This window comes from Mastacembelus armatus, chromosome 13 (genome assembly GCF_900324485.2).
Source record: "Mastacembelus armatus chromosome 13, fMasArm1.2, whole genome shotgun sequence".
Taxonomy (NCBI): Eukaryota; Metazoa; Chordata; class Actinopteri; order Synbranchiformes; family Mastacembelidae; genus Mastacembelus; species Mastacembelus armatus.
This window is the reverse complement of record NC_046645.1, coordinates 24,190,565-24,215,366: the sequence shown is the minus strand read 5'-3', so window position 1 is coordinate 24,215,366 and position 24,802 is coordinate 24,190,565. Positions and strand designations below refer to the sequence as shown.

General features: G+C 41.9%; 3 protein-coding genes and 1 non-coding gene across 5 annotated transcripts; 2 read left to right on the top strand and 2 right to left on the bottom strand.

Annotated features, from left to right (window-relative positions):
• Positions 1–874: 874 nt before the first annotated feature.
• On the top strand, positions 875–9,907 carry LOC113145767 (protein FAM222B-like). Its single transcript, XM_026332840.1, has 3 exons — positions 875–1,012; positions 3,329–3,456; positions 4,170–9,907. The coding sequence occupies exons 2-3, from the start codon at positions 3,375–3,377 to the stop codon at positions 6,155–6,157; spliced, it is 2,070 nt and encodes a 689-aa protein (XP_026188625.1). The 5' UTR covers positions 875–1,012; positions 3,329–3,374; the 3' UTR covers positions 6,158–9,907.
• A 1,781-nt stretch (positions 9,908–11,688) lies between these two features.
• Positions 11,689–11,879, bottom strand: LOC113125786 (U2 spliceosomal RNA). The gene has a single exon (XR_003295200.1). It is a non-coding gene; the product is annotated as a U2 spliceosomal RNA (small nuclear RNA).
• A 2,122-nt stretch (positions 11,880–14,001) lies between these two features.
• On the top strand, positions 14,002–17,900 carry vstm5 (V-set and transmembrane domain containing 5). Of its 2 annotated transcripts, none has more exons than XM_026297638.1 (5): positions 14,002–14,013; positions 14,122–14,484; positions 15,530–15,856; positions 17,009–17,107; positions 17,584–17,900. In XM_026297638.1, the coding sequence occupies exons 2-5, from the start codon at positions 14,409–14,411 to the stop codon at positions 17,613–17,615; spliced, it is 534 nt and encodes a 177-aa protein (XP_026153423.1). In that variant the 5' UTR covers positions 14,002–14,013; positions 14,122–14,408; the 3' UTR covers positions 17,616–17,900. The 2 variants fall into 2 exon arrangements, with proteins under 2 accessions (XP_026153423.1, XP_026153414.1); XM_026297629.1 differs by having other exon boundaries at positions 16,964–17,107.
• A 232-nt stretch (positions 17,901–18,132) lies between these two features.
• On the bottom strand, positions 18,133–24,765 carry med17 (mediator complex subunit 17). The gene is made up of 13 exons (XM_026299428.1): positions 24,642–24,765; positions 23,808–24,052; positions 23,055–23,218; positions 22,286–22,505; positions 22,024–22,160; positions 21,657–21,738; positions 21,260–21,412; positions 20,615–20,745; positions 20,028–20,212; positions 19,584–19,721; positions 19,328–19,445; positions 19,016–19,175; positions 18,133–18,651 (listed from the first exon to the last, which is right to left on the bottom strand). The coding sequence occupies exons 2-13, from the start codon at positions 24,040–24,042 to the stop codon at positions 18,443–18,445; spliced, it is 1,932 nt and encodes a 643-aa protein (XP_026155213.1). The 5' UTR covers positions 24,043–24,052; positions 24,642–24,765; the 3' UTR covers positions 18,133–18,442.
• Positions 24,766–24,802: the final 37 nt, after the last annotated feature.

The window sequence follows — 24,802 nt, the reverse complement described above, 5'->3', positions numbered from 1 at the left end:
TAGATTTTAGTCGACTAAATCTACTGTAGTTTTAGTCGACTAAAATCTTATGCTATTTAGTCGACTAAAACTAAAACAAAACAGATGACTAAAATATGACTAAAACTAAAATTGCATTTTAGTCAAAAGACTATGACTAAAACTAAATTAAAATCTGCTGTCAAAATTAACACTGGTGTGAACACCTAAAACTTTTTATGAAACATTCTCAGACTTCATTGTGTCCCCTCCACCTCTCAATTCAAACCTCTACCATGTTGTCAGAAGTCACTTAGTATTTTACAGTTTTTTGGAATGACACAAGGCTGTCCACACCTCCTATATAGATTGGAAAAAACCTAAAATGGCATTTCTTTTTTGTCTCTTTGTGGTGGTTTGTGTGTGTTTGTTTACATCTTTTTGGCCTATTGTGTCTATAGTCGTTTTTTTCTGTTTGTGTGTGTTTTTTTAGATAACTGTCTTTATATTGAGTGTGTTTATGGTTATGGTTGTCTCTTTCTGGTTATTTTTTTCTTTGTTGTTGCTTTGTCTTCTGCCCAAACTCAGAAAAGAAATATGAAGTCACTGTAGGGCTGTACATTACATTACATGTTAATATATGATCCATTCTGCATAAGAAGTAAGCTTTTCTAATGCATTATGTGCCATTTTTGTGACATCTCTGCTCTTAAACTTGAATGCATGGTTTTTGTGTGCAGTGGGGACTTTTATTGTATTCTGTTGCTCACTTGAAAGCTTCTTCCACAAATCACCCCACCATTGAGCTTTAATAATAAATAATGTTGATGACAAAGTGTCCCAGCTGTGGGGATTATTGGGCAGGCGTTTGCCTTTGATACCTAAATGCAGAGCCGGGGTCCTCCTCTCTGCGCATGTCCGACAAATGCTGCTGCCGTAGCCAGACAGCAGCACGAAGAACCAACATACCGGGGATGGTCTTTTTTTTCTAACTAACGAAATCGGCGATATATCTGCACAAAATGAAGTTTCCTTACTCATAGATGCGTGAGGCGTAAGTATCGTCCTCTTCAGTTCGGCTCGCTTCTGCGCTGTTGGTCCGTGGAGGCTAAAGTTTGGTTAGCAGCTGGCCTGGTCACAATCAGCACAAAGAGGCTCCTTATTTGTTGTGGAGCCTGACTCGAGCCAGACCCTCAAACGGTCTTATTTCACCAGATTGGACTTCCAGAGACGGCGGCATCGCGGCCCTGCAGCGGGTCCAGTTTGTGTTCGGGTGCTTTAATAGTCTGGACACATTTATTAGACCTGCGCTGGCGTTAGCTAGCAGTGTGGACTACAGCAGATTAGGGCTGGATGCTAGACAGATGGCTAACGTTACATAGCTGCAGGCTGTGTCAGAGTTTACCTAAATAAATAATATGTGATCTGACACGGTTACATCTCTGACAGTGGTGGATTTAGGCGTTGGCCCCGGACAGACAGTGTCTGTAGAAAACGTCTCATTATTCAGTCTGATGATGAGGATCCTCTCGTCCTCTCCTGCAGGACACAGGAAGAAGAGCTAGAGCCAGGTCTTTTAGCCAGATGCATTTTAATCTAGATCTTGCTCCAGTCCTTCAGGGGCTGACTGTAAATATATGATCAATCTTCAAAATGACGCGTGACTGAACCGTTGGGAAACCTAATTACTATAGAGATCAGGAACAAAACCTGCAGCAGGGTCATTTTCATTTTCCACAAAGGTGCTGCCTGTTTAATGGCTGATCTGTCCTGATGACACCTTTTACATTTTGGTGTGTGTTAGAGCTGAAAGCCTTGAGAGAAAACAATCTTCAACTATTTTGATATGTATCCTTTGTGCCCAGTATTTTCAGATTTCAACCTTTCAAATTAGATTTTATCATAAATGAAAGTAGAATGAATACTTGGTGATTTTTGAATCTGGTCAAACAAAAAAACATCAGAAAACATTGTCGTGTCTGTGAAGGTGGGATGGGATGTTTTTGCTATCTCATGGATTAAACATCAGCCTAACAGCTGGCAGATTAATTAATAATGAAAATTACTGTTAGCTGCAGCCCCTGTGTGTGGGAGGGGGTGTTTCACTTCTCCAGGCCAGCAATTACTGTAGCACTAAAAACGTCAGTGTCGCGCCAGAAGTTTTATGACACTGATAAAAAAGCTGAATTTATTGAAGATTTGTCATGTCATGGCTGATAACCCAGTTCACTTAATAAGGTCTGTATCAGTGCCAGAACCACATCACTGCAGCCCTGGGAATGGCACAGTGTACTGACTAATGGAGACATGGATGTTTGCTGAAACTCTGCCTCATGGCCTCGTGCTGCACACTGCTTCTTTGTGTAATACCTGTGATATAATCTAGCAACATGCTTCAGCTGGTGACTACTGCAACAAAGGCCCGAGCTTTATAAACAGAGCTAAAAACAATCGGTTAATTCATGAGAATTTATGAATTGATATGCTGTCCTATGTGATAATAAATAGTTTATCTTTGGATAAAACGGAGATGTTGGGTTTAAGGATTTCTTGGTTATCTTGAACAAATATTTACCGTTTAAAAAAAAAAAAAAAGAGTTATTAGTGGAAGCCATGCTGTAGGTTTTGCCCTCATCTCTGCCAAAAATGGGATCAATAAAGAAAAACTGAATTAACAAATGTTAATATTGTTATAAGACAGACTTGAAAGATGTGAACTTGTCCTTTAATGTTGTTATTGTTGAAAATGTTCCAGTACTGACATTGCCTCTGTTAACCTACCCAGTAACTCAGTTTTCTTAAGGTTTGACCACACATCATTTTGCAGCATCATCGATTTACAGTCTGATTCATCACCAGTTTACTTCAGTTCTTGTTATTGTGGTGCAGGCTTAATCACTTTCCCAAAGGGTTTGGACTAAGCTTATTTGTGAGTGTTGTCTTGTACGTATAAAGCACTTCTTTGTATAAGCAGGTATTCAACAAGACTGCTGGCTCTTCTTCATTAAAATGCATATGGATCAGCACCAGGGAGGTGGTTCAGATTTGGGTCAGATTTTTTGTAACATGAAACATGTTGAGCAGGGTAAACTGCGGTTTTGTACTTAGAGCAAAATAATTTATTGGTTTGCAGCCTGCCATCATGGTGTTTTTGGTTTTGTAAGAAAATCAGGTTTTATAATCTCCATCTCAGCTGTTTACTGCAGCTGCAGGGCTGAGATCTTTTACAGAACCATGATGTCAGTTTATTGCAAGCTGCCATTTGCAAAAGGTCAAACTGTACTGGATGTGAAATTTGGGTGATAGTAAAGTCATTTCACACCAGCGTGTCTGCCAGCAGCTGACTTACGCCTGCTCTGTTTGTCCCCAGTATGGTGAGGACAAGGTGTCCCATGCTGCATTAGTGGAATAGTGACATGCTGGCCTGTCTGCCAGCATCAGGTGACCCTACCACCAGACTTCTCTCCCGCACGCAGATGAACACTGGACTTCAGAAATGTAAGTGCTTTTCTCCACCATATTGTGGTTTTGTTTCCTCTTTTTTTCTATTTCTCAGTCATCAGCTTTATGGATCAGACTGTTGATCTAGCAAATTTTTATACAGTTTGAGATTCATAATGACATGTAGCTATAATTTGATGAGATTTGCATGACAAGAAAGTATGGTTGTTCTGCATTACCATTATTGCTGACTCCTAAAACCTCCACCCTAGTAGTAACCATCCAAGAGCAATGTCACTCTGCTTCTTTAAGTTTAAATACGAGAAAACTCTCAATTCAAGCATAGAGAGCGTAACGTGACGTATGAAGCTAGGTTGAAGTAGCTTAAACTGGGTTAAATGGCAGGTGAATAGTGTACTTGATCCTGCCTTATAAACACAGAAATTGAACACTTCAGTATCTTGTCACTATAACAAGTGACTGTTGTGCCAGATTTGTAGGTCACTGCATTTGATGTAAAACCTCAGTGAAGGCAAACTGGGTTTTTGTTATCAATAAAAGCTCATGCTAGCTGCAATGACGGCAACAACCTCTTTACAGAGAGCTATAGCTGCACTACAGCTCATGCTACAGTGCACTTTATTCTCAAATCACTTATTGTCATACAGTGTAGTATTACAGTACATAAAAGTATATAGTGTTGTATGGGTAGATCCCACTCAGTGTGCTTCCCTATGCATTTCTGTTGGCTGACCTTTTACACATTACAGGGGAAACTACACAGAAGATGAGATCTGCCAGCTATCCGACCCCAGCGGAGTTGGATGCCTATGCTAAGAAAGTTGCCAACAACCCCCTGACCATCCAGATCTTCCCCAACAGTGTGAAAGTACCTCAAAAGAAGCACATTCGACGTACAGTCAACGGGCTTGACACATCCTCGTCCAGCCAGCGCCACAGTCCCTACCCCTCTCAGGTCAGCACCAGTGGGGGCCTGCTGGCTGTCCTCCGTGCACCTGCCAAAGGTGTGATCAAAGAGTCGGGTGGTAGCCGCACCCGACAGCTTCATAAGTCCATCATGAACCCTCACAGTGGGCCATACGCCACTCAAAGCACTTTAAATCTTCCTCAGCCTGCGCCTCACCTACAGGGCCCTTCACAGCCGGCAGCCCAGGCTGCCCAGAAGCAGGGCATCGTTCACCCACAGGCACTGCAGCAGCAGCAAACCATGACTCATCCAATGACGTTACAGCAGCCTCAAACCATGCCTCACCCACAGGCTTTACAGCAAAGGACCATGGCTCATCCACAGGCTCTGCAGCGGCAGCAGAGCTTGTCCCAGCTTCAGCCTTCACAGCAGCAAAAATTGTCTCATCCACAAGTTATACAGAGGCAGCAGAGTCTGCCTCACACCCAGGCCCTGCAGCAACAGCAGAACCAGTCTTGTCCATCGGCCGTACCACAGCAGCATCTTTCTCACCTCTCGACAATAAAGCATCAGACAGCTCCTCCGCAAGCTTTACTCACACAACAAGGAGTGACTCAGGATCTGCGCCACATGTCTGATGGAGCTCAGCTTCCAAGCCTGCAGCATACCCAGGGGCTTGTCGGGTCACAGCCTCTTACCCAGGCTGTGGGTGCAGGACCTCCTATCATGTCTAATAGCCTCCAGCAGCCCCCACTGGGGGCATATGGGCCTCGGAAGCTCCCCGATGCAGACGCCCCACCAAATGTAACTGTATCTACCTCCACCATCCCACTATCACTGGCAGCCAGTCTGCATCAGAACCGGCCTGGTGACCTGAGCAGCATTGTGCACCAAATCAATCAGTTGTGCCAGGCTCGGGCTGGCATGGGAACCACTTCAGTATGTGAGGGCCAGATTGCAAACCCCAGCCCCATCAGTCGAAACCTGCTGATCAACGCCAGCTCAAGGGTGTCTTCTCACCACCCGTCTCTGGGCTCTGTTCCCAGCTGTCTCATGGTGGGACCCCCAGACAAATCTACGACTCAGACTTCCAGTGCTGCCCTCCATTCACAGCCTAATATAGCTGCTACTAATAGTATGCCTGTCTTTCACACAGACCCAGAGAAGGTACAAATGCAGCAGCAGCAGCAGCAGCTTCAGCATCATTTACATCAGCAGAAACAGCAGCAGCAACATTTACAACAGCTACAGCAACAACAGCGCTCCTGGGCCCAGCATCAACTGGCCCACATGCAGCAGCCTCCCGAAGGTGCCCATCCCTGCAAGAACCCAAGAATGGAGCCCCCAACTGAGTGTGCTTTCCCCTCTCGGAACCTTAGCTATTCCCACAAGCTACCCAACACGGCGCAGTCATTTGCTCTAAAACACCCAGCAGAAAAACCACGGCCTTCGTCCCCAGTTAACTGCTCCGTGGGTTCTATGCCTTACGTTAATGGCCACTACATGCAGCCACCATGGGGCAGCATCCCGGCCTCGGCAGGTAACAATGGATCCGGCTCTCAGGACCTCCCAGTGGCTTTCCAGGGAGGGCAGACTACTGCCCCCCAGGACCGTGTCCCGGGGGCAAAGTACAGGCCAGGGAAAGAAGTTTCTACTGACCAGTCAAAGTTGATGCAGAACATGGATTTCTTAGGAGGGGACTTTCAGATGCCCGGCTTTCAGGAACAGAACATGGATGTAATGGAGAAGATGCACAGATCAGTTATGGGCCAAGTTCAGGAGCCCAGTAACAGTGGAGGTCTCCACATTCACCACCCAGGCTATTGTTAAAATGTGCACTTATCCTCAGTCTGTGTTTTTGAGGTTTTTTTTTTCTCAGCTTCTGTGGTTAATTCTTTAAGATCTTCCATCCATCCAATATCTACCACTTATCCTTCCAGGGTTGCAAGGGGGCTGGGGCCAATCCAAGCTGACATTGAATGAGATACGGGGTGCACCCTGGACAGACTGCCAGTCCATCACAGGGCCAACAAAGAGACAAACACACATTCTCACCTAGGGGGAATTTTTAGTCATCAGTCAACCTAATCTGCTTGTGTTTGGACTGCGGGAGGAAGCCAGAGTGCCCGGCATACAGAAAGGCCCTAGGGTCGAATGGGATTCAAACCCAGAACCTTTTTGCTGTGAGGCAACATTGTTAACCACCGCTACCAACACTGTGCCGTCTTTAAGGTCTTGCAAGTGATCAGTTCATTTTATTGCTTCAGAGGTTGATTTGTCAACCCACCTGGTTGTGATGTTTCCAAGTATTCCTCAGGTCTTAAGCCATGTCGTACATTTGTTGCAGATGAAGGGTTTTTGAGATTGCTATCCACTGTTGAGTAGAATTCCTCTTTTCATCAGTGGCATGGATGTGCTGCTCTTTGTTCGTGTCTGTATGGAGTTCTAAAATATGAATTTGCAGCTCAGAGTATGCCTGCTACATGATTGTCACAGTGCTTTTCCTAAGTTGACTTGAACCAACTCAACTTTCTTCAGCATTTGTGGCCTTACAACTGCCCAAAGGCACGTTTAGGATTTCCTTGTGTGATGTTTTTATTTGCAATTATTTATCCTCTTAACAGGTTGTGATCCATGTGAGTAAGAACGTTACATGTATATGCAATTTATAAGACTGTTGATAGGGTTTTTGTCCCGGAAGCTCCCTCCCATATTTGAGGTGTCCTCTTATTAATGGGCCTAAATGAGAGCTGCATCAGGAGTACAGCACGGCCTCTTAAGTGCGGGCTGAGTGGTTGGAGTAGAGGACGAGGTTGTTGCATCTTTCTTTTAGTGAGTACTGCGTGCAGAAATGGCTATTACTGTTGAGGAAAACTTTAGTTAAAAATCAGACAAAGCCAGCACTAGCAAAAATGGCAACATTCTCCATCTGTGAGTCATGTAATTTCTCAAGTTGCAACTAGTTTCTCTTCTGTTTGGAAAGTCTAAAGTCCCCTCTTGAGTGTGATATTTTCAGAATTGCTTTTGAAGTAGTTATTCTTTTGATTCCAGTGTTTGTTGTATTTTTGTAGATGATCCTACTTGAACCGTAGAAGTTTCTTTTTAGTGTTAGGCTTAACATTTGGCAAAAGGAGCATAAACTCCATTAGCCCGTTTGTCTATAGCTAATGTGGAACAGAATGACATCCCATTACTATTGAAATGGTTTGTGTATGTCAGTATGTGAAAAGCAAATTGATCACTTGCAAGCATGCAAGTACTTCAAATAATGCAAGCTGGGAAAATGCTTCATTTCCCCTACAACACATTTCCTCACCACTTTACTACTGTAACGCAAGTGAACTGAAGCGGTGTGGACATTATCTGTGTGGCTTGTGGTGGCCTGTGCATCTACTTATCACCGGCTGTACCCTGCCTTGTATTTCTGCTACCTATAAAGAAACGAGAACATTTAATGCAGGTTATGTTTTACTAGATGTGTCTGTCAAAAAGCTCTGGATCCATTTCCTTCTTTTTCAGGTTGATGTTATTCGGGCACAGTTTGCTCTGCTATTCTGAAGCCTTCTGGAAAAGCCTTAAATGTCTCAGTAATTATCCTCTACTAAATACCAGATACCAATTTTAGTTTGTGAGAAAAAGAATAAGTTTTTTTTTTTCTTTTTCTTTTTCCTAAGCTTTGGTTCAGTAGAAATCTGTTAAACTGTACTGTCAGATCAGTGGGCACTGTTAATATGTATAGGCAGCAGGAATAGGAGGTATTGCCTTAAATAGAAATATTAAGGCAGTATTGTTAGTCACACTTGATAAATCGCCTGTCTTACTGTCTCAAGTGTTGCCTATCTACTAAGCATTTAAGATGATTTTAAGAGTGAAAGATAAATAGTATTTAGCAGAATTAGAAAGTATGTAGAACAGGGCTGTAGCAGTTATTTTAAAGTATTTGGACTGTGTTTTAGTTGTTATAATTAATAAATATCCTGATATAGTTTCTTAATTTATTTTTTGGACCACTGCATCCTGAAGCCATAGGTGTTTTCACATTAGGTGCCATAGGTGACACATTGACGCAGACAGTGTAAACTCGATGTCTGCACTAAGAGGCAAATAAGAGGTTTGCATTCATGCTTTAATCTGATGTCTTCGACAACGCCGAGCATTTTTCCCTCTGAATTGTTCTCAGAACACAGTACAGGTCAAAAGGGAAAAGAACGGCGAGATGACACATTTTCAGAGAAGAACTGTGGATATACAAGCCGTAGCTTTTCTGGATTTTGGTCTTCATACTTGATGGCAGTTTTTTTTTTCCTGGCTCTCATTTTTGATGTGCCTGCCCCTTGAAGCTGCTATTGAATTTAATCTTAACACACACTAGTATGGTTTGTGTGTGTGTGTGGGTGTGGGTGTGTGTGTGAATAGTAATGATGTATGGGCTGTATGAGTGTAAACAAGTTCCATTTATGGGATGGGCACAGGGTGAAAATTGGCACCACTCTAATGCTGGTAAATTTGGGAATGGCTCCATATTTGGAGATCACACTAAATATATAATAACTGACCTGTATTCAAAATGGCTGGTGATTTGCAGGAGTCTGAGCCACTGTGGCCCAAAGACAGACCTTCAGGCCTGTTTGGATTTCTAAACTTTAAATCAGCAGTTACTCAGTGAAAACACTAAACGATTTGACAGACCTGTCCTGTTAACTTTGAACTGCCTCGTTACAGCCCGACATAGTCAGGTTCTACACTTTCATATGAAGTGCCTCCACTGGGCTTAGTATGGAGAAATGTGTGAATGGAAGCTTGAATGTGTGTACGTTGAGCTTGGGTACTTGCACACAGGTGTGCACGCTGACAGGGTGCACAAAGTTAATTTCTGATGGAGGACCAAGCTACTTAGTGAAACTACTGATACTGTGTCATGGACTGAAGTCCTGAAGTGTGCCACGTTTCCTAGACACTGTAGGGATGTGTGAACTGTTTGCTGCTGATTCACTGACCAAAGTGACCAAGCGTCCCTCTCTAACCACCCCAGCCAAAAGCCGCGGCAGGCTTGTTCTGGGAACGTATGTTCTAACAATAATAAGCAACGGCACGGTGACGTAAAGGGGAGCTGCTGCTCTCATTAGGACATTTAAAGAAACTCTTGTGAAGTAAAAGTGTAAAGATGTGAACAGAGCATAAAAAAAATCTAGAGTGAGAGGTCCCTGTCTGCATAGTACACCCCAATCTCTTTCTCCAAGCAAGATTCAAATGTAGTTCTAATCAGAACCTTCTGTATATTTTGTGGTTCCACTTCAAAATCTTATGATGTGAAATATCACAGTACATGTTAAGATACACTGTAATTTAGCACATTGTAACTGGCAATATTTCCTGGGGCACAGGCATGTAACATCTCTCTCTAGATTTCTTTTTACTCCAGTTAATGATTGTCTTTGATTATCAAAGATCTATCACGTGAATGGTGGTGGAGGGGGGGGTTACTTTCTCTACTTTGTGAAAATGTGATATTCCAGTTTTGCCTAACCTTCAGGAATAAAATGTCTTGCACAAACATTCCCCCTAACCAAAATAAAGTTTGCAAACACAAAGCCGTTATGAGTGACTTTGTTATAAGTATAAGTATGCATATGTGTGTATATAGATAGATATAAATGTATTATGTAAAAAAAAAAAAAAAAACTTTTGAGAGGGTTCAGATTTTAAACTCAGCATAGATTCAATGTTGTGATGAAATTGCAAATGCTGCAATGCTGTGGTTGGCAACATCTGCCAGAAAGCCTCTTTAAGAACATTTAACTTCTGCAAATTCCGGAACAATTAAATGGGAACTCATATTAGCGACATCTTCGTAGTTAAGAACAGAAAGTACAAGTTGCAGTAGTATAATTCAATTCAGTATTATTTGTATAGCGCCAAATCACAATACAAGCTACCAGGCATCTGGCTGTGGCCTCATGTGTCTTCCTCCCAGATAACACCAAGACCTGACCTACACTGTGTCTATTTGATTTGCTCCACCCTGAAGTCAAAGACTCACTGACAACACTGTCAGTGATTTACAGGATCTAAGGGTCATTTCACACAAATTCCAAAAAATCTTTTTCTCCATTTACCCGGTGTCACACAAAGTTTTCTGTACAATGAAGGTGAATGGGAGTTTTGCTTGAGGTGCGTAAAGATGAATGATATGAAAAATATGTAAATGCTGGAAGCACGTTATCAACAATGACCACATCAATGTGGAGAATCCACTGACTTCACTGTTACACTTTCCACCAAATAAATATTAATCATGTAAAATTTCACAGTGAGACCAGGACTTTCCATTAAACAATAATCTTTGAAAAGACTGGGTCACCATATTTTCCAATTTCCTGGTAAGTTTGCTGATTATTTCCTAATATTTGTTGGTGTTTAGCTATTAATTACTAGAATATTTAAAAGAACGGCCTCCACAATGAAGTACTATTGTAAGTGTAACATTTATAAATGTGTAGCTCTTCATGCACATGTATGTTTATACCTTTAAATAAATCAAAGTATCATTTTCTACCCAGAATTGCACTCACCAAACAGACCATCACCATCCCAAACACAGACTTTGTCCAAAAGGGGCGAGCAGGTCATAGACCCAACACTTGGTCTCAATATGTTTTACTGTTTCAGTACATCGAACAGACATATAAGCTACTAATCAACGTGTGTTTACATTTTGGATTTTTCCACGTGTTATCAAGCTGGCGCTGAGAGTCCCTACATGGACAAAACCTCAAGCTACAGGCTATGTGGGTCAGCACCAGTTCACTGCAGGGAAACTGCTCCATCCAAACACTGACAAAAAAGTCAATTGGGTTTTACTTATAAACTGGATTTTTCCCAGCATCCATAAGATAAAATCAAATCTGCTTCATTTCCAACAAATGACTAAGAGCCTGTTCAAAGGAGCCAAGGCTGAAATCCTGCTGCAGTCAGAGCTAGTCTGGTTCCCATTCGTGGTTCCGACAAAGAAGAAAAACACACGTTGATTTTCTCACGTTACACACACTTCCTGTTTCTTTGTTTAGTCTGGTGGCGGACAAGCGGCTTTCCGGCTACTACCCCCTACCGCTCCAAGCGGGAACAGCACCGGTGGTTTTCAGTGTGTACCTGCTGTGTAGTATATAACTCAGCAGCATCCTCCTATAGGGCGCAGCTCAATGAGCAGCTGTTTGAAACAGTTTGAACGAACAGACACGACCCATTTCAGGACCGGACACTTAATGATGCAGCACAGTTATAGTTTCATTGTTATAGAGACACAATATAGACACCAGACACTAGTAAATAATGCCTTTAAATATTGTTATTAAACATGTAGAGGAGGGTGCACCGTTCCTGGAGATACTGCAATACCAGGTCGATGCGTGGAGTGGACGGAGCAAGCCCCTATTCCATCTCCCTGTTCCAAAAATCAATTTAATATATGGTCCCCGGGTAGGGGACGTATCAGATATTAAACTGATAAGAACAGATACTACACTTGATCTTAGCCAAAAGGCCGAGAAGCGATACTGACGAACTGTCGGAGCTAACCGAGCCTTTCGCCGCACCGCCGGTCTCACTCATGGTTCACACCTAAAAAAAACATTTTTTTAAGTCACCACAAAAAACAGGAATAACATGTATTTAACAAGTGCAACGGTGGTCGGGTGATATTTTGTTGCAGTCTTTACGATAAACAAACTAATACGTGTTCGAAAAAACAGCTTTTGTGTAATTTCCTGAACACGTGATACGCTTTGGTCCAATGAGAAGCAGAAAAGTATAAACATTAAAAACAAAATGAAATGCCCTTTTACAGAGACGTTAGAATATACACTATGTTTGTACGTGTTTCGATATTAACTCGATGTCGTTTAAAGAGTTTGTGCGGTTGAAGAAAGGTGTGTTTTTACTATAAATCGCTCACAGAGCTCGGACACAGCCTCTAGCGTGCAGGAGGACTAGCTGCATCTGTGACCACAACTAACGTTACGTGTCACCTGTTTCCAGATTTACAGTTCTGCCTGAAAATGTTTTAATGCCGCGTAAAAAGCAAATGTTAAGAGTGAATTACTGATTATAACGAGTCACGCAAGGCCAACACAACCCCCAACAAAGTCAGACATAAATCAAAATATCCTACAACTAGCTGGCATTAGCTAGACCGAGTTAAAGGTGATACAATAAATCGCTACTCGGTATTTCCCTATAACGTTAGACTAAAATCTATTTTAGCATGCTACCTGGCTGCAACTAACTTTAGCTTGCCCCCTCCCAACCACAGCGACTTGTTGTCTCGAAAACGATTTCCTGAGTATTTGACACCACCGTCTAACTAAAAGAAAAGAAATGTTATTCGGTAAGAACCAGAAAACTTACTAAAAGTTGTCTCGGACCAGCAGTAGGTCAGGTGTGGACTTATGCTGGCCACTTAGCCAGCGTTAGCTAAAATAGCGTAAAGTAGTAGCGTTAACTCTATCTTTCTCTTTCCAACCTGTAAAAACATGCTTATAACCAACTAGTGTTGGTTGTTTTGGCTAAACTCAAATCTATGGTGCTTTCTTCACCCTTCCAGGTACCTTAATCAGGATTCAAATTAATTAGCTTAAAAAAAACAACTTTTATGCAATTCAGTTCAATTTAATCCAATTTTATTTGTATAGCACCAAATCGCCATAAAGATTATCTCAAGGCCCTTTACAAAAAACCCAACAAATCCCTTATGAGCAGCACTTGGCGACAGTGGAGAGGAAAAAACTCCCTTTAACGGAAGAAAAAACCTCCAGCAGAACCAGGCTCAGTTTGGGCGGCCATCTGCCTCGACCGGTTGGGGTGAGTGGAGAGAGCAGAGAGAAAAGAAGCTTATGCATATAACTTTATTTAAAATTAGCCACCATTTGACATAGAAACACAAAGATTCATGTTATACTATTTAAAATTTGTACATAATATCTTTTAAAAGGTGATTCAAACCAGTGATTGTCTTGTTTTTATTTTATTTGAAAAGTTATTAGCTCTTAATCACATTAGGTACATATAATGCTAATCATAATATGATAATCATTTGGATTTTTCACATTACATTGGACCTTACAGATTGTAAAACAACATCCCATAAAGAAGCAGAGCAAACCAGTTGCAGTAACTAAGGCAGGTAATGAAAAGATGAAAAGGGAAAGACTAAAATCAAACTCTGATGACAGTAACAACTGAGAGTTATCAGTGAAATCTCTTGTGGGAAATTTGACCTGTAACATTATCAGCACAGTCAGTTTGGTTTGGAGGAATATCTCTCATAGAATCAATAAACAGCGCCTAGGCCTATAGTTTGTTTTAGTTTTACTGTTGTTTCTCAACAGTGTTATATATTATTTACATGTTGTTGCTCAACAATACACACCTGTATAAATTTCTCCAGCAATATTGATTTATCAGCATCAGGTTTTTGAGCTGGGTGATTGTTGACCATGGGGTTGCATATCCACATCTTCTAAACTGACACTTCAAAGTGTGTTTATATTTCTTGGTGAATACTTGTGAATTTACACTTCCTGTTTGACTCGTTTTACCAGGTCACACCATTCATTGTATGTCATCATGCATGCTGGACAATTAAACGTATCCTGGTTCCATTTTGCAATAGTGCTGCTGCCGATACACAGGTGAGTGTCTGCCGTGTGATTGGTTAGTAAGTAACCTGTGACAGATATTGGCAATGTGACTTTTCTGTATGGATTTCTTCCCTTAAGTGTGTGTGTGTGTAATTGCAGAACGCTGAGTATATGTTTGCTCAGTAATCTCTGGTTGAACCTGTCTGATAGGCGTGGGCTGTCTGGTACTGACTTGCTCAGGTATGACGAAAAATCCAGTACAGTCCTGAGGGAGGAGGGAATCTTCAGCACTTGTGTGTGGACGGTCTCTGGAAAGGAAAGAGTGGAAGAGGAGCAAGGAAAGGCTGTGGTGAAGGGAGAAAGACAGAGAGAACAATGCTTCAGCGTGTGCTATGACCTAGAACAGATTCTTCTACTGTGGTTCGACAAATGGGTCTGAAATCCTAATGTGGCATTTCAGGCTCTGGAAGGTACAAGATGTTGCTGTGTTTCTCTGCGGCACATTGTATATGTGTCACATAGGTAAGGATATCCAACATATTTTTGGTCATTTGGTCTTTTTCCAAGTATTTGACTAGTGTTTCTGAACATTCCTGTGCCGCTTTCCTTTATTTGTTCAGGACTAAGAACAAGAATGAGGGTCTAGCTCTTTCAATAAAAACTCACACTGAGAATCAGGCAGGAGTGCAAACTGTAGCTAAAACTCACAGCTTTTTTTCAGGTTCTCTGTCTTTACTTAACTACAAGGACCAGGAAGATCAACACAGTTGTGTGCATACATAAGTCCCCGGTATATTTGAAGAAACCTGAATTCTAAAGAAGCTACAAAAAAACTACACATTGAAGTCAAGCTTCACTGAACAACTTTGCGCTGTCCTGATTCTTCTGCGGAGTTAATGAAAGAAACATTTTAAGGAAACAGTAGAGCTCATGATTAACAAAGGCTGTGAGGACCATTTCTGGAACACATCCTTTCACACAGAAACCATGATAGCAATCTTATTTGGTTTATCCATTAATCATCATTCAACTGTGAATAGGTACTTTTTCGCACGCCATCATCTTTGTCAGCATGATCACCTCTGGTGGAATTCATTATGCAAACACACCTCCAGCTGAACCAGATCCGCCAGTGACACTGCCGTGAAAATATTTGATGAAAGGTGGCCAAAACAGACAGGAGGCCAATAAATTGATGCTCTTCAGGTTATTTGACAGGTTTAATCCTCAAGCGCGCAGCTTGTCACTGGACAAAAGAAGTCACAGAATACCACATTTCTGACTGTACAGGTTAATGAATTACAGTGACTAATTGTGTTTTGGTAAAGGCTTTCTTTTTATAGAGCTGCATTTTGTCATGTGCTGAAATGTTTCTGCTTTAATTATAGTCCAGCCTGGATGAAGGCTGAACATGTTAAAACCATGAATGTGCTGTCAGTCAACCCCTGCCTCTTTTTGACTGCTGCATTCATTATCTATTTATTTCTACTCTTGTGTTTATCTGTTTTCTTCTCCAAATGTATATTGATATCAAATCTATATTTTCCCTTCATCCTGTGTTTGGAAGCTGGAGCCATCTCCATCCATTCTCCCCAGAGGAGACTCACCAGGTCTGTGCAGGAGGATGTGTTTTTCTCAGTAAATGTTCTGTGCAATGGAATCCCCACCATACAATGGACCTTTATGTCAGGAGAGGTGAGCCGCAGCATAGGGATTTGGCAGCCGGGGGTGTACACCAACCTAACAGTGGATTACAGCAGCAGAGTGCAGACCTACAACAATGGCTCTATGGGCCTGTCAGACCTGCAGCTGCAGGATGCTGGATACTATGTGGTCACTGTCACAGAAACAACAGGAAGCAGCAAGGACACTGGGTTTGTCCTGAAAGTGAATGGTGAGTGAGTTTGGGCTTTTCATGCCTGAAACATACAGGTAAACATAAAACACACAGTGCTACGTTTTGGAAAACCTGATGTCACACTTTAAAAACGAAAAACACAAGAAAGTACAGCCAGAAATTTGTTAAATCTTTTTGCCCACAGGAATATTTTGCAAATCACCAATGGCCCTAATTCAAGCATGAAGTAACAGCCACTGACTTAAGCTCCATAGGCCTGCCCAGACATCCCAAACCTATCTGCTGATATTAACTCTATGTGAACAGAAGGTTGCTGGTTTAGGATGAGTCTAGGTAGGCAAGTGAAAAGGCAGGTCAGACTGTGTTGTACTGTACTGTTAAGGTGTGAATGTGTGTAACATCCAGTAAAACATCCATCCATCATCTATACCCTCTTAGTCCTAACCAGGGTCACAGGGATCTGCTGGAGCCTATCCCAGCTCTCTTTGGGTGAAAGGCAGGGGTCCACCCTGGACAGGTCACCAGTCCATCACAGGGCCACATAGAGACAAACAACCTCACACACTCACACTCACTCCTATGGGCAATTTAGAGTCACCAATCAACCTGACATACATGTTTTTGGACTGTGGGAGGAAACCAGAGTACCTGGAGAAAACCCACACAAGCACAGGGAGAACATGCAAACTCCACACAGAAAGGCCCCTGATGGGTTTCAAACCAGGAACCTTCTTGCTGTGAGGCAACAGTGCTAACCACTCAACCAACGCGCCCTCCAGTAAAATCTCCCTGACTAACTAAATATATCAGAAATAATAAAAACCACCAGTATCTGTGTAGGAGGTTTAAAGTGTGAAATGTTATTTTGAACTTTTGGTTGCCATTCAGGTCTAAAAGCAAAGCTCAGAGTCATTTAAAATCTAATTCAGGATTTTGGTGGAGACAGTATATATACTTTAAACTGTTATTTGTAACCCTTACATAAAAATCAATGAATCCTTTGGCATGCAAGCTGATTGTAATATGTGTATTTTGTGTTTTCATGCCTGTGTTTACAGCTCTGGAAAGTATTAGTGTCCAGGGTATTTTTGTAGTAAGTACTTTTGAAGTAAATGTGATGTGGCTCCTGTAACTGTCGTCCAGAGCTCCTGTATGAGGATCTTCAGTACCTGTCTGTCTCTGCCTTAGTCCTGGCTTGTTTGGCTTCCCTGCTCATTCTGGCTGTGTGGCTACTTGACCAGGCCTACAGGAAGATCGTAGCATGGGGACGCAGGAAACAGATGCCAGGTAAAGTTACATGAACAATAAGACTCTAAAGTGTATGCTCAATGAACAGTGGTATCAGTTTGCATGAAGCACCTTCGTGCTGAACTTTGCACTAACACTGTCACAAGAAAAACCTCACGTGATGGGGACCATTACAGTAGCTTGGCAAACATTTTCTAGATAATAGTTAAAATAACCAGTAAAAAGATGTATATGTAGGATCTTAGTAAAGAGAAGCAATGCAGATTTCATGTAAACTTGTGTATAGTGTGTGAGGTTTGTTTGCCCTGTAGTTCAATGTTTACTCAGTCTTTTTTTTTCTGGTCATTGCGTTATTGTCTGAAATCTTAGTAATGGCTTAGTAATGGGTGTGGATGTGGGTTGAGGTTCTGTGTCGTGGGTGTGTTTTGAGTACAAAGGTCTGCAGCGTTGTGTTGTTTTGTTACACCAGTATGTTGCGTTTCTGTATTGACAATTGTAATTCTCTCTTTATGCAGAAAACGATGCAACAGAGCTGCAGCCTCTTTGATGGACGTGTCTGATGAGAAAACAGCCCAGAGACTGTTCTAACTTTAACCTGCACTATTTATATTTGCATTGAACACAAAGATACAAATCACTGCTGATGGAACTAAATGGGATGTAAACACATCACTTATGTCACTGGAATATATATATATATATATAAATATACATATATACATATACATACACATATATGAACTACAAACTGTATTTATTATTATGATGATTTTCTTTTACTTTGGAGTTCTTGACAAAAATCCTCCTCCAAATCCTTAAACCAGGCTTTGAAACTGCTGTAAATTTGCTTCTACTACTGTAGACTACTGTAAATAGACTTCAGATGCATTAAAAACAGACAAGTGATGTTTATTAACAATACTGTTATATACTCATTTAAAAAGTGGGATCATGGCATCTTCAGCCTGTTGAAAGGTTTACGCTTCACCACATGGTTCCTAATTAAAACTAAGATGAAAGTTCATTTTCTAAAATACTGGAAAAAGCAAGAATCCAGACCCTTGTTCCGCCTCAGAAAACACTGAATTCAGCTTTATTCTTCAGCACAAACACTGTACACACAGACCTTGCTTATTATTTTGTATCAAAATGTTTGAGGTATACAGACACTCCACACATGTCGTTATCAAAAACAGCAGGTAGCAGATGCTACTGGGGGAGGAAATGAGTTTATAGTGCTACTCAAATGAGCTGTGTAGGAAGTAGGGAAGGAAAAGTGGATTCTGTATGGGAGTTGTTGGTTTTCAGTTCACTGCCATTTAAGTCTATATCCGCTGTGGAGTATAGGGATAGGTCAGCAGGCAGAGGCTGTGTCTAAGGACAGGGGGTCAGTGCAGCCATAAGGAGCTCCATCTTGTACACAAAGTTTCGTCCCTCCATCTTGCTCCAGTGGACCTCTTTGTACGGCCCTCTGAGGTGGCTCCACTTGGCTTCCTGGATGACGTCGCTCTTTGGCAGATCTTTGGTCTGGCTGCGGGGAAACTGGACCAAAACTTTGCATCCACTTTCTGGGCCGTTACGTACTGAACAGAAACAGAGAGACAATGATTAAAACAGGCTCATGTTAATACAGCCATACTTAATTCTGACTAATTTGAAGTTATGAGAATTTTCAGTGTTTTTGGGATATACAACATCTAGAAGGTAATCCCGCATTGTTTGACTGACATATGGACAAAAATGTACTGAAACTGTGAGGCAAACATTATTTAGTTACCAAGATAGTTGGACTATCTGGCTGCTTACTTCTGTTCCATAAGTCTAGATTTTTTAAGACAAAGAAGAACTTTCTGTCTGGATCCTTATATTATGTATGATCATGCTTGTAAAATCAGAAGTGCTTGTTGAGCATGTTCACCCCTGAACCTGAACTCTTGCCTGTCTCACCTGAGATGGCGTATTCTCCGTTGGGAGAGGCAACAGTGACAGCAGAGGCGTTTCCGATGCTTTCCACAGGGCCCAGGCCTACATGGTTACTGAAGCTTAGGACATGCCAGCCCATCACTTTGGCCAGCTGTTGAACGGCATGCACCTGATGCTGCGACATCTGTAATTACACAAGGATGCATGTGGCTTAAAAAGTGACACAAAAAGCTGCACAAAAGCACAGTTGTAACTACTTTTATACCATGTTTTAAGCTGAATACACAACAGGTCTGCTGGCAGCCATGCTGCTTCATGCAAAGATGAGTGTGATACCTGTGAGAGGAGGAAGTCCTGCAGCTCCTGTTCCTGGTGTGACAGTGTGATGACACGTCCATCTCTGTGCACGACTCTAATCTGCTCAACACCAATGTTCAGCTGCAACTGGATGGACCTAAACACACAAAGCAGCTTTGTCAGAGAGTGGTCGTACATTATGTTACTGAAGTGCAATGAAACCATATTAATTTGATAAACACATATTGCCAGTTCTCGTCTATATTTCCCACATTCCTTCTTCTCCTGCACTTACTTGCAGATCTGCTCGTAGCCCTGAGATGTGATGAGCACCTTGACACTCGACTCATATACATCATTGATATTAGACCAGTGAGCCTGGATCTGTGGGTCTTCGATGCGGCTGGCCAAGCTGTCTATGGTCCGTGCCGTCCTGGTGATCATGAATATAAATGTTTACTGCTGAATTATGAAGCAAAAGGGCTTCACTGAGAATTACAGCCTTAACACTGCCTTAATTAAATAGTAACAATGAGAAGAGATGCATTTTCACAGTGAGAAGTATGTTTGTGGGTCTCATGGCATGGTATTTCTATGGTTAGACATAGAGTTCAGATTTAAGTATTTGGACCTGCTTATGGACTGGACTATAGCTACATAGATGAATGTCTACTGACTGCTAACATTACTGAACAACACAGTTGTCACTGGAAGAGGTTTTGGAACCATGTGAAGATACCTGCTGCGCAGGAATATGTGTTTGGCCTGTTTAATGATCTTCTCCAGCAGCCCCTCACTCTGCTGCAAACCGGATATTTCAGCCTTGTCGTAGGCCAGAGGCCCCGCCAGACGCAGGCGTTTGTGGCCAAAGGGGGCGCTGGCCGGATGTGGCATCACCACAGAACTCAGCTGCTGCTTGTGGAACTGCAACAAAAATCAGATTGTACAATTAAAAAGTGATAAAAGCAGACCATCATGACTGAAGTGAAAGATTTATTTATCCAGGTTCAGATGTGTTGCATGCCCTGGCAGAGCAGCAGTGTCGTCAGCATTAACAGAGATATGTGTATGTTTCTGCAATGTGGGACAATACAGACTGAAATGAAGAAGTAAAACTCTAGTCCAGTATAGTAACAGTTTTATTATGTCTATACTCTCTAACCATAGTGATCATTTTGAAATCTTATATGCAGTGTAGTGTGACCTTAGTTTGGCACCCATTCATCCACCCTTATCCCTGTGATGTAATTGCATCATCTGGTGGACAAGCTGTAGAATACACATGGTTGCAAGTGAGCTGCAGAGTGACTTCACACAATGTCTCACCTCTCTCATCATCTGATGCAGATTATGTTCCAGTACGTAAAGGTGGTCGTCTGGTTTGGGTTTCTCTGGAGACGTCCGGTGGTTCTTCTTTTCTCCTGTAGAGTGGCAAAGTGAGATGGACAGCTGCAGACCTATGGAGGAGGAGTCGCAGGAACAGACTGTGTGAGTGTGTTTGTTTTACACCTTCCTTATAGAAACGTAAAAGCCAACTGTAGAGCTACAGGGTTGATAAAGGATAAAGTTTAGTTTACAATGTGTCATCAGGTGAAACAGACTCTTTTTCAAAATAAAACCAACACAAATAATTAATCAGCATAAAAAGGCCTCATCTAATAAGGTGCTTTACCCCTTTTCTAAGTATTTTGGTACAACTTACATGCATAGCATCATATCTCTGTTTATCACACACACATCGATTGCCCACTCTTACAATATGTTAAGATTGCACATAGAAACCAAAGCCAGGCAGTGCAGTGATCTAACCAGCTAATTCTACCCAGTGGTTGCATTTAACTATTGTATAAAAAGACAAGAGCCAGAAACTGACACTGGGATTTGTACTTTAATGCTAAGTATGCAACAAATACAGGTCATTTCCTAACAAAACAAAGTCCTCATTGACAGTGAGGTGAAGAGCAGTCTGACCTGGGAAAGGCTGTGAGATGATTTGATTCTTCACAACAATGTGGGGAATCTGGGATTTAATCTGAACAGCTTCCCTGGACAGCTGGGCAAAGATCTCCTTACAGAGCAAAACATTCTGAGCAGCCTCCAGCTTCACATGCCAAGGCTGGGTACCTGCGCAGAGAGGAAACCATGACAACAGCAGAGAAGAGATGAGGTAAGGAGGAAGAGTGATCAGGTTAGCAGAATGGGAAGACATGAAAGATGATAATGTTTGGGATGTGATGGAAAAGAGAGCAAGGACATTTCAAAGATGACATACATTTACCAAGTCCACATGCCAAGATTTAGGATGTTACTGAACCAGTTTTAAAAGTTTAACACCTTGCTGGAAGACATGCTTTGCTATGAACCATACCGGCTTTGGTTTTTGGAGGCCTCCTGAAAAAGTTGATGGTTCCCAGATCACCGATGTCTGGAGCTTGTTTCTGGATGGACACCTGAAGACAAAACAGTACTGGACTTTTACAACTACACCTTTCCTACATGTCCAAAAATGAACAGGTGACTGCAGGGAAATTCAGGTGTCAGAGTAGCATAAAAGAAATCCCAATAAAAATAGCAAAACAGAAACGAAAAACACACATAATACTAATAATAATATAAAGAACATGTACAAATGCATGAGAATAAATAGTTAGGTGATGTCAGTCTGCAGTCAAACAAAATGTGGGTATTGAATGAAAGAGTAAAATCACATCAGCAGAGATATTTTTCCCTCTCACTTTGATATAAGCAGATCCTTCCAAATCACTGGGAATCTGGACATCAAGCGGGCAATAGTCCTCTGGGATCTTTTTGTCGAGATCAATGTCTGTGTTCTTAATAACCTCAAACGTTCCTTGGTGAGGAAAAAGGGAACCTGCATGGGTGAATCATCAAGCCACAATGTCAAATTAAAAATTCACTTGAACACAACAGGGTAACAAAAGTCTCTGAGAAAAGCATTTTGCAGATTTGACTGAACAACATTAGAGGCATTAGAACCTGCACTACGGTAGCTGAGGTCTCCCAGGATCTTGTCTCCCACTTTGCGTAGTTTCCACTGTGAGCGGAGTCGCAGCAGCTCAGAGTTGAAGTCTCTTTGTCTCCTGTTCTCCATGTTCTCTGCTACTGACTTACTGAGCTTCTCTGCACCCTTCAGGAGAAGCTGAGCAGCTGTGGCCAGGGATTTCTTTTTACTGATCAGCTGAAACACCTGTGGGGTCTGCGCAAAGGCAAGAACATGCCATTGATGAACAGAGAGCAGAGAGTATTTTTAGAAATATAAACCATCCATCCATCCATCCATCTTCTATACCCGCTTTTCCTGTTCAGGGTCACGGGGATCCGCTGGAGCCTATCCCAGCTCTCTCTCGGGTGGAAGGCAGGGGTACACCCTAGACAGGTCACCAGTCTGTCGCAGGGCCACATATAGACACACAAAGACAGACAACCTCACACACTCACACTCACACGGGCAATTTTTAGAGTCACCAATCAACCTGACATGCATGTTTTTGGACTGTGGGAGGAAACCGGAGTACCCGGAGTAAACCCACGCAAGCACAGGGAGAACATGCAAACTCCACACAGAAAGGCCGGGATGCGAACCCACGACCTTCTTGCTGTGAGGCAACAGTGCTAACCACTCAGCCACCATGCTGCCCTTGAAATATAAACCAAAGACCATAATCACATTTGAACATGTCATCAGTGTTGCTTTCACACATCTGTAGGAGCTGAATATGTTTAGTGATATTATTTAGCAGTTTACCTTGACAGCTGTTGAATCCTGAGACACTGGGTCTAAAGCCATGTACTTCTTCTCCTTCACCACACTCAGCACATCATAGAGTACACACATCTCTGTCAGCGCACTGCGCAGGTTGTTCCGCACTGAGTCCCAGGGCCAAAGAGAAGGCTGAAACTTAACTGTGCCTGTGTAAGGAAACAGCTAATGAGACTGGATTCCAACATGAGTTTATCACTCATCTATTCCAACTTATCCTGTGCAGGCTCATGAAGACTGAGTATTCTTTATTAATAAACAGGAAGGTGTTATAGAAGGGGGTGTCAGAAATAAATGTCAGGAAAAGTGTTTTTACTTTAATATGTTAATATGATGTGTACTGTTTGTCACTACAGGTCCCAGTTGATCTTAACGTGAAGGTCCTTATTTCTTCTAGTTAATTTTCAAAAAATGAATGAATTAATTTCAGTGTACCACTTTGAAAAAAAAAAAAAAAAAAAATCAGAGAATAATGCGGCTTGTTTTCCAAACTGTTTAACTTGCATTAATAAAAAGACAGAACCACTACATGTGGCTTAATGTTGAAGAAATGGGTTGAAAAAACAATGATCCCTAAGGCAATTCATGTTTTAACATATAATCTCCTGCTCTCCTATAATTTTCCTTAAGAAACTGACCTTGGTGGTACAGCTCTAGTGAATCAGTGATAGCTGGTGGAAGTCACATTAACAAGATCAAGCACTGACAAATCTCGCTGCTATTTTGTGTATGAATTACCCTCTTCTTCTTCTGGCTCCTGTTTGCCCCACTCGCGATCCCTGGGTTCACCCTCAACCCCCTCCTCCTCTGAGTCAGATCCCTGGCTGAAGTCAATTCTTTGTGCCAACTTTGCCAAGTTCTGTGACATAGACAGAGGGGGGACGTATGTCTCTGTCCCATCCAGGGCTACTTCCTGCACCTGCTTCTCACAGGAAGACTCGATGCTGACCCTCACTGCCGGACCACCAGACATGATGACAGGGCTGAGATGAAGAACAACAACAGAGAGACTCAACCATCAGACTGGAAACGCAGTAGAACACAAAATGCCTTAACTTATGAATGACACTTTCTAAAGGCAGTTTTAATAAGAGTGGGCCTAACACTAAATCCTCAATGAAAATATTGGTTTGCTCATCTACTTTACACTGCTTCTGCACAGTTAATCAGATTTTTGAGGCATTTTAATAACTAAATGCAGTTTAACACAGTTATAGTGACCAAAGTATGAAAGATATGAACATACACTAGCTGTTTTTAATGACCTTGACCATGATAACCAGCAGAAAATTAATTAAAAAAAATAAATTAATTAAATTAATTCAATGGCATTTTTTAGACAATAGAAATCACGGCTTTGTAACATGAACGTTAAGTCATTAGCTGCGAGTTTATGCGTTAAACTGTGTTTAGTAAGTTTGTAAACAATACAAAATGAAAACAATGATTGTAACGTTATAGGATTAGCTATCGTTAGCACCCTGCTAATCTCACAAGATAAATAAAGACTCTGGAGTGAGGCAGAAATATCAGAATGACAACAACATGGTCTTTAATAAGTGGAACACTTACCTATACTGTTAACCTCTAATTTTAACCTATAATATTAAAAACAGTCGCAGGTAAAACAGGCTAATCACTGGAGTTATAGTGTTAGCTCACTGTGCCTTCCTGTGGCGCCGTGTTTGGTCCATCCAGACAAAAGCGCACTCTACTGCCCCCTAGCGCCCCGG

What these genes read in the sequence shown, in the direction of transcription:
- LOC113145767 (XM_026332840.1), top strand. Translation starts at nt 3,375, where the DNA reads ATGCTGGCCTGTCTGCCAGCATCAGGTGACCCTACCACCAGACTTCTC. An exon ending in GAACACTGGACTTCAGAAAT is followed by an intron (nt 3,457 to 4,169) that starts GTAAGTGCTTTT and finishes TACACATTACAG; the next exon opens with GGGAAACTACACAGAAGATG.
- vstm5 (XM_026297629.1), top strand. Translation starts at nt 14,409, where the DNA reads ATGTGGCATTTCAGGCTCTGGAAGGTACAAGATGTTGCTGTGTTTCTC. An exon ending in ATTGTATATGTGTCACATAG is followed by an intron (nt 14,485 to 15,529) that starts GTAAGGATATCC and finishes TGTGTTTGGAAG; the next exon opens with CTGGAGCCATCTCCATCCAT. An exon ending in ACGCAGGAAACAGATGCCAG is followed by an intron (nt 17,108 to 17,583) that starts GTAAAGTTACAT and finishes CTCTTTATGCAG; the next exon opens with AAAACGATGCAACAGAGCTG.
- med17 (XM_026299428.1), bottom strand. Translation starts at nt 24,042, where the DNA reads ATGTCTGGTGGTCCGGCAGTGAGGGTCAGCATCGAGTCTTCCTGTGAG. An exon ending in GGAGCCAGAAGAAGAAGAGG is followed by an intron (nt 23,219 to 23,807) that starts GTAATTCATACA and finishes TTCCTTACACAG; the next exon opens with GCACAGTTAAGTTTCAGCCT. An exon ending in AGGACTTCCTCCTCTCACAG is followed by an intron (nt 19,176 to 19,327) that starts GTATCACACTCA and finishes GTGTAATTACAG; the next exon opens with ATGTCGCAGCATCAGGTGCA.